This window comes from Phycodurus eques, chromosome 13 (genome assembly GCF_024500275.1).
Source record: "Phycodurus eques isolate BA_2022a chromosome 13, UOR_Pequ_1.1, whole genome shotgun sequence".
Lineage (NCBI taxonomy): Eukaryota > Metazoa > Chordata > Actinopteri > Syngnathiformes > Syngnathidae > Phycodurus > Phycodurus eques.
Genome location: NC_084537.1, coordinates 25,218,566 through 25,226,908, shown reverse-complemented (window position 1 = coordinate 25,226,908; position 8,343 = coordinate 25,218,566). Strand labels below are relative to the sequence as shown.

At 45.0% G+C, this 8,343-nt stretch overlaps 1 protein-coding gene across 3 annotated transcripts; it reads right to left on the bottom strand.

Annotated features, from left to right (window-relative positions):
• Positions 1-2,725: 2,725 nt before the first annotated feature.
• On the bottom strand, positions 2,726-8,255 carry ints15 (integrator complex subunit 15). Of its 3 annotated transcripts, XM_061694083.1 has the most exons (9): positions 8,172-8,249; positions 7,472-7,668; positions 7,148-7,369; positions 6,176-6,341; positions 4,985-5,262; positions 4,308-4,545; positions 4,054-4,093; positions 3,042-3,309; positions 2,726-2,812 (listed from the first exon to the last, which is right to left on the bottom strand). In XM_061694083.1, exons 2-8 carry the CDS (start codon positions 7,664-7,666, stop codon positions 3,072-3,074), a joined length of 1,377 nt encoding a protein of 458 aa, XP_061550067.1. In that variant the 5' UTR covers positions 7,667-7,668; positions 8,172-8,249; the 3' UTR covers positions 2,726-2,812; positions 3,042-3,071. The 3 variants fall into 3 exon arrangements, with proteins under 3 accessions (XP_061550067.1, XP_061550066.1, XP_061550065.1); XM_061694082.1 differs by lacking the exon at positions 2,726-2,812 and having other exon boundaries at positions 2,903-3,309; positions 7,472-7,672; positions 8,172-8,255; XM_061694081.1 differs by lacking the exon at positions 2,726-2,812 and having other exon boundaries at positions 2,903-3,309.
• Between the last annotated feature and the right edge of the window lie 88 nt (positions 8,256-8,343).

The window sequence follows — 8,343 nt, the reverse complement described above, 5'->3', positions numbered from 1 at the left end:
TTAAAAAGTAAATAAAAAAAAAAAAAAAAGCTCACTCGCCTGAGTCAACCACAACAATTGGTAGACGCAAACATTTCTGCCTCGAGGCAATAAAAAACATTAATAAAAGAATATTAGCTTACCTGGCACCCTTTGGCCACTGTCCATGTTTATTGCACAGACTTTTGTTGCAGATGGATGCACTGTTGGGCCAGTGAAAAACATTGCCAAAAATGACAGAGGTGATTTTTAAGACACTATAAGATGTGTAAAGCACATATAAAGATGGAGGAACTGAGGCTTTTCTGAAGCAATGAATCACTTGGAGAAAAATGGCCTCAAATGATTCACTTCTTTGAAGCATTTGACAGACTTAAATAGAGCGCCGTCTGTTGGCTAATCCTGCGCATTGCTTTCAAACGAAGCTTTGACAAAGCTTCTGTCATGGCTGTCGTGTCTCACCGTTACATGTATTCAATAAAGACCTACTGTAATTTCTCGTGTATAACGCGCACCCTCAAAATTCTCGAAAACCCTTCTACCTATGTATAATGCATTTCTACAATGCATGGTTTTGCTTCTACCCATATGATCAAAATTAAGTATTTTTCAAATAATTACTCTGAAGTTAAGCACTTTATTTGAACATGTAATACTTATTATTAATACTTATTATTTACTTGCTCTTATTTTTGAATTCACAGCCTTACTTTTGTTTAGTAACTGAGAAAACACACAGTTGTGCTCATATGTTTGATTACCCGGGCAGAATTTGTTAGGTGGGTACAAATCTTTAAAGAAAACATAAAGGGCTCGGCGAAATATATTTAATTTTATTTTAATGGGTTTCATATTAGCGGCACGGTGGCCGACTGGTTAGAGCGTCAGCCTCACAGTTCTGAGGACCGGGGTTCAATCCAAGGCCCCGCCTGTGTGGAGTTTGCATGTTGTCCCCGTGCCTGTGTGGGTTTTCCCCGGGCACTCCGGTTTCCTCCCACATCCCAAAAACATGCATGAATTGGAGAATCTAAATTGCCCGTAGGTGTGAATGTGAGTGTGAATGGTTGTTTGTTTGTATGTGCCCTGCGATTGGCTGGCAACCAGTTCAGGGTGTACCCCGCCTACTGCCCGATGGTAGCTGGGATAGGCTCCAGCACGCTCGCGACCCTAAAGAGATGCGGTACAGAAAATGGATGGATGGGATGGGTTTCAAATTAAATGGTCAAGCATTTCAGAAAAGCATTGTCAATAAACAAAACATAACCATAAAGAAATTAATGATGGTTGTTGTTCAGTCATATTTAAAAAAAACAACAACTATATTTCACAAATTCTGCCAGGGTATGTAAACTTATGAGCACAACTGTACATACAGTATATGCAGTCATACGTACCCCTGTCATATTGCAATGAACGTGTAGGCTACACCTTTTTTGTAACCTCTAGGTGGCGGCATATTAGAATGAAAGTGTACACCTTTCTAATAACCTCTAGGTGGTGGTGACATTGGAATGAAATTGTACAGCTTCTTCATAACCTCTAGATGGCAGCATACATTTATAAAATGTGAAAGCTTTTTTATTTCCCCCTATACCTATGTATAATGCACACTATTGACTTTTGACAATTTTGGGGGGGGGGGGGGGGGGGGGATGTGCATTATACATTAGAAATTACAGTAGTTGTCTATCATTGTCATTGTGTTCTTCGGTAGGTAAATGCTCCAAATTGACTCCTGCTATAATGTGATATCTCATAACACAGAAGGTGCCTACAGATTGGGAGGTAAAGCTGCATTTTTTTATTATTATTATCCAGCCATCCATCCATTTTCTACCGCTTATCAGAGGTCGGGTCGCGGGGGCAGCAGGTTTAGCAGGGCCGCCCAGACTTCCCTCTCCCCAGCCACTTCCTCCAGCTCTTCCGAGGGGATCCCGAGGGTTTGGGGATGGCTGCCACGACAGGCACAGACTACCTTACGACCACAGCTCCGGTTGGTCGGCTCGGCAATAGAGGCGCGGAACACGGTCCACTCGGACTCAATGTCCCCCGCCTCCCCCAAGACGTGGGTGAAGTTATGCCGGAGGTGGGAGCTGAAACTCCTTCTAACAGGGGATTCTGCCAGACGTTCCCAGCAGACCCTCGCAATACGTTTGGGCCTGCCAGGTCGGACCGGCCTCTTCCTCCACCATCGGAGCAAAATCATCACCAGGTGGTGATCAGTTGACAGCTCCGCCCCTCTCTTCACCCGAGCGTCCAAGACACGTGGCCGCAAGTCCGATGACATGACCGCAAAGTCGATGATCAATACACAATTTGATCATCAATACACACAATTCGATCATCAATACACACATGTCCTGGTGCCAAATGCACCATTGTGTATTATTATATCAAAACCAAAATGTATTTATATAGCACTTGTCATAGACTCATGCATGGCCTTAATCCACTCTTTAGAGTTGGCTGTCCTCATAACCTATTGAACATTAACGTGGAAGTAAACTTTTTAACAACAAAAGTACAGCACATTCCCCCCCCCACCCCCCGGATATGCAAGAATGTAATTGCATTAAAATGTACAAAATAGTCTAATTTATCTTGCCTGGCCAGGAGCTCAGCACCCCAAACATTTGACCCTAGAACCAAACCTGGTTAAATAAAAACCTCTCTGACGGCATAAACGAAAACAGAGCATTACTACCAATGTAGAACTTTGTTTCGACCGCTTGAATTAGATCTCATAAGACTACGCAGGCATACCTAATGCAGTAGCCAGTGAGTGCATGTTCCCATCTTCTCCATTTCTGGTGAACAAGATGCAGATTTCCAGCTAGAAATAAAACAATAGTGGCCACCAGTGGCTAGAGTCAAGCACAACGGCTAAAATGGATTAAAAGTAAAAAAAATATTTATTGGAGGAACATGCTAGCCACACAGACTCTCAAGAGTCAATGTGCTTATTAACATTACAATACTTTACACAATGTACAAGAAGTCATTCACACGCACACACAAACAAACGTTTTATGCACACATATAGACAAAAATGAGTAACTCACAAAAGAGGATGACTTTTTTTGTGTTTGTCTTCAGTGGCCAGGTCGGAAAGGAAACGGTATCCCTGTCACGAAGGGCTGGGCCGGGTACTGGGGGTGGGAGGCGGGATGGGGCGAGGGATGGGAGGCCAGCGGCGTGTGCGGGGCGTGCGCCGCATGTATAGGGTGCGCGGCCATTGGCCCGTGGGATGCGTGCGGACTGAAGGCCAGAGGGGGCGTGTGGATGTTGTTGTAGTACATCACTGGACCTGACAACACCAGCTGGAGCAAACTGCCGCACAAATTCACAATAGAGTGAACAGCGTTAGAAGAGAAATGCTCATCTGTATTGGAAAGTATGTTATCATTGCAGATATTATGAATGTGTTCAAGTTGTGGCGGTAGAGTACTGAAGACCCCTGCTTACTTGCAGTTTGGCACCAATTTTTTCCCTCAATTTATTTTCTCTCCTCCTTTTTGTTTTTTTCTTTGTTTGGCAGGGAACCAACCCCGAAAAGGCTGATTTTATCCCTCACCGCTTATTCAAGAATTGTTTGGGGTTTTAAAAAAACAAAAAACATTTTCAATGCAATTATAATGGCTGTCAATTATCTGCGGATTTTCCCTCCTCGCGGTCCGACCCGGTCCCTCTCCCCCACAAATAGCGTGGGCCCACTGTATCCACTGTATTAGTGTTACAAATTGCTGTTTAGGTTTAGTTGAAGTTCTTTCTTTGTGATAGAAAAGACATCCATTCATCCATTTTCCATATCTCACATGATTCATCTTACATTTTGATTATCTCTTAAGGGGAAAATTCATTGGAAATACAAACAAAGCCAAGGACACACTGCATCCGAGGTCCAATTATGCTCAGTGTACACCTTACACAGGCAGTAATATTTTGTCCTCCACATCAATGTCCATTGATGATGAGATGAAAAATGTGTAGAAAATGAGACATGATACAGCGCTTGTCAAATAAATAGATGAAATTGCAGCGGAAAGTACGTATTCAGCTCAGATGTGTTCTTACTTGTTGTGTGGGAGGCGTGAACAGATGGCTCTCAGGTCCTCTGTGAGAACAAGACCACAGCACATCATAAACACGTGGAAAGTTTGCACAATACAGCAAATGTTCATTTGATTCTTAAGAACAAAGCTACAAGCTGGGGAAAAGTGCGGGAAAAGACGTAACCTTCATCGGACTTCCTTTAAAATGACGAGAATTTTTTTTTATTTAACTTTCTTTTCCCGCTCTTCAGTTTCTCTAATGATGGACACACGCACCTCTGGAGCAGAGCAAGGCTCCATTGGCCATGGCAACCTGCAGGGCCTGAGCCAGCCTGTCCAGAGCCAACTGCGTCAGCACATGTACGTCTGCGGTCGACGTGCGAGTGTGCTTGTCGGCCTGGTCCAGTTGCCGGGAAAGGTCAGAGGTCAGCGAGGCCACCGAGTCCATCTGGAGGAGCGCCATGCGACCGAAAATGCCTTTCTCGTTGAGGATGTTCGGTAGGAGCATGAAGACCTATTGGTGAGCATGTTTTTAAGTCCAGGTTAAAAACTCTTCTTTTTTTCCATGCTTTTTAGAGCATTTCCACTTTTAAATATTTCTTGCACTGTACGCTGTTTTAATTGTATTTTTATTTTTTTTCCCCCCCTCCTTGTTTTAAATGTTTATAAGCATATATTTTTTAATGCTTTTAATCATGTGAAGCACATTGAGTTACCTTGTGTATGAAATGCGCTATATAAATAAATTTCCTTTGCTTTATATTAAACTTTTTTTTTTTAATGGACGATGACGCGCATGTCAAAGCTGGGTTAAGTTTAGTTTAAAAGAAGATGCTTGCAGGTAAGTACACACAAAAAATCAAAACACTGTTCAGCTAACTCGAGTGTATTTACAATTATTAAAAATGTTACACAGTCCCTTTTCAAAAAGAAAAGAATTTGAAGACACTGACCTGCAGGACACTCAAATGGAGTGCCGAGAAGAGACCCGCCACTTCCTGCTCACTCTCTGAGCTACCGTGTGCGGACGCCTGCTTCTTGTCCCTCTTGTCGCCCAGCGGGGCTTTGACGCACCAGCGCACCAACCCCCCTAGAGGTGTGACATCGAGTGAGCTGATTGGCTGGCTGCCAGAAAGCGCCGTGTTTAGGAAGGTGACCAGGACGAGGCGAGGTTCATCTTCGATCCACGACACAATCATGTGGAGGAGTTCTAGAGGAGGGATTAGTTCCTCTGAGGGAAGCAAAACAAAAAAACACTTTGTTATCTCGGCTTGACATCCATCCATCCATCCATTTTCTTCTGCTTAGCCCGGGTCGGTTTTGCGGGGGCAGCAGCTTAAGCAGAGAAGCCCGGACTTTCCTCTCCCCAGCCACTTTGTCCAACTCTCCTGGGCCAGCCGAGAGACGGACGTCTCTCCAGCGTGTCCTGGGGCGTCCCCGGGGTCTCCTCCCAGCGGGATGTGCCCGAAACGTTCACCAGATGCCCGAGCCACCTCATCTGGCTCCTCCAGATGCGGAGGAGGAGCGTCTCGACCCTGAGCCCCTCCCGGACAGCCGAGCTTCTCACGCTCTGTCTAAGGGAGAGCCCGGACACCCTGCAAACTCATTCGGTCGCTTGTATCCGCCATCTTGTTCTTTCAGTCAGGACCCACAGCTCGTGACCATAAGTGAGGGTAAGAACGTAGAATCCTTCTTCACCACAACAGACCGATGCGGACGCCGCACCGATCCGCCTGTCGATCTCCCGCTGCGTTCTTCCCTCACTCGTGAACAAGACCCCGAGAAACTTGCGCCAGGATCTCCTGCCCGACCCGGAGAGGCCACGCCACCCTTTTCCGACTGAAGACCATGGCCTCAGTAAATAAACTATTTCAATTGAGCGTCACTACAATGCATGGATTTGTATAAAAACAGTTATTAAAGAGTAAATGTATCTTAACGAATTTGAATCTTGATCTAATAAGTTTTCCCTACTGAAATTCACGCCAATTTGTTCCGGATAATAAAAGGGATCCCATAAATGCCTTACACTAATAGGTGCCAGGTACCCGCTAGAGTTTTTTGGCAGAAAATAATTGCCCCCGGGCACAATAGTAGGAAATTCTGTATTTTGCGACATCTTAAGCATCTTCCAAAACTAACACCTGAGGAGAAGTCGTAGAGGGTGGTAACAGCAGTGATGAACTGGCAGCAGAAGCGTGGACTGGCACTGTGGATATTCTGTAAGGTGGGCACCGAACCTGGCATCATGCTGCAGTAGTCGTCCACCAGCACCTGTGCCAGGCGCACGCAGTATGCCCGGTGGGTCCTCTGGCAGACAAACACAGTCATAGACAATGACATTCAGTAAGAGATGCGGCGCAACCAAACAAAATCATGTTACAATTCATTGGATTTTTGGGGATTTCAACTATTTTATTTACTCTCAAAAATACTAAACTGTTTATGATGTGATGTACCATAGAAGAACATAATCTAAAGAGAATTCAGCTCTATTTTCAGACATATGTAACCCAAGTGAACTTAAAATGCCCTTGTTAATATTGTTCCCTATTTTCTGACATGTTATGGACCAAGCCAGTAGCAGAATTCTAACCAATTTAAGGAAAAAAATAAGTTGAATGTATTACGAAAATAATCGTTATTTGCAGTTATTTACAACCCCCATCTCCATGTGGCCACCAAACCAAAAGCTGGCAAGATGACCATCAACACCCTGGTTCGAGGGGGCTGGCACCGGGAACAAATGGCATGCTTTCGAAAGGGACGAATGATTGTTTTGTTTTACGGTTTGCAGGAAGCTACAATTTAGAGTCCTCTGACCTGCATCAGGGCTTACACATTTGTCACCTGCAAAATCAGTGCACGAGATCCAGATGCATGCAAACGCAATCTAATAAAGGCCCCAGGAGTCGAGCCATGAGACGTGAATACCCACCTCCCACGATATTACTGTTTTGCAATCAACTTTAATGCAAAATATATTATATGATTCATCGGTGGGGAGACAAAAAAGAAGAATCATAATCGATAGAATAACAGATTCTACAAATATTTAGAACATGGAAGTACTCATCAGGAATGGCAAAGCTCGGTCAGTGTTGTAAAATGCTCACCTGCAGCCAGGTGGCAGCACACTCTAAGATGGGAGCTCTGCCCACAGCAACTGCCATAGAAACCAGTTTGCCCAGCAGTGCCATGCGGCTGTCATCTGCCTGGTTCCCTTGGAGGCTGAAGAGGGCAGAGAACATAAGCTGACGAACGCTATCCCGGCTCTGCTCCTGGAAACAGCTGCACATGATTTCCAGAAGCTGAAGCTCCTGAAGGGCACTCATTCTCTAAGAGAGCGAGAGAAAGAAACAAACAAACAAAGAAAAAGCCCTGTATTAGCCATCCGTGACGATGTAAATTTTATTGTTGACGCTTCACGCCTTACTTACCCTGGTGAGTGCGTTTCTGTCCTTAGGTGCATGCAGAATGAATTCCTCAACCAGCTCCAAGGTTTTCGTGTCCACCTGAGGAGGCTGCCTCCCCGATTGCACCAGGTTACTGATGTAGATGTCCAGGTGGTACAGCAGCTCCTTGGCGGCGCTCAGCACATCACGAGGCAACAAGGACTGCCGGATGTCCCCCATCGCTACCTGACGGACCCCCAAATTCAATTGCACAAACATTATGAACTCCACACTTTTAGTAGAATGGACTTGTGTGTTTTGTGTTTACGGCATTTACATTGGGTGGCACGGAGCTATTTGAAAATGATCATGATCAACATGTACCTATGGAACTAGAGCACATGCTTATCTATTGCGGTTGACATTGCAAGCCAAATATGAGTGTCTTCTTTATCATGGATGATGTTGACGATTAACAGTAACCTTACATATTCCAGCACTCACACTGACTTGGAGAGCGTATCCTTCCAATTATGAACCAACTCCAGATGTTTCCGTTTTAGAAGGAAAGTTTGTGCATTCTTAACCCTTTCGAAGCGAGCCCCTGAGAGTCGGTCATCCCGCTTCAGCTAATGTTAGCAAGTTAAGCTAACGTCACCGTTTCACGTGACACAGAAACAACGCGCGCACAAATAACTGAAATAGCAGTCAAACGTATACCAAGTGCGTTGAAATGAGCTCTTACCTCGGGCGGCACTCGCAAAATGAGCGAAATAAACAAACGATGTTGAGACAAGTGAACGGCCGCCGAACGTCGCCGGGGGCAACTTCCGGGTAGTACGGAAGCGTCAGTGGGTCGAAAGTGTTGACTTCGCCTGCACGCCCTTGGCGGCGGCGTCTAACATTGGGACGAAATG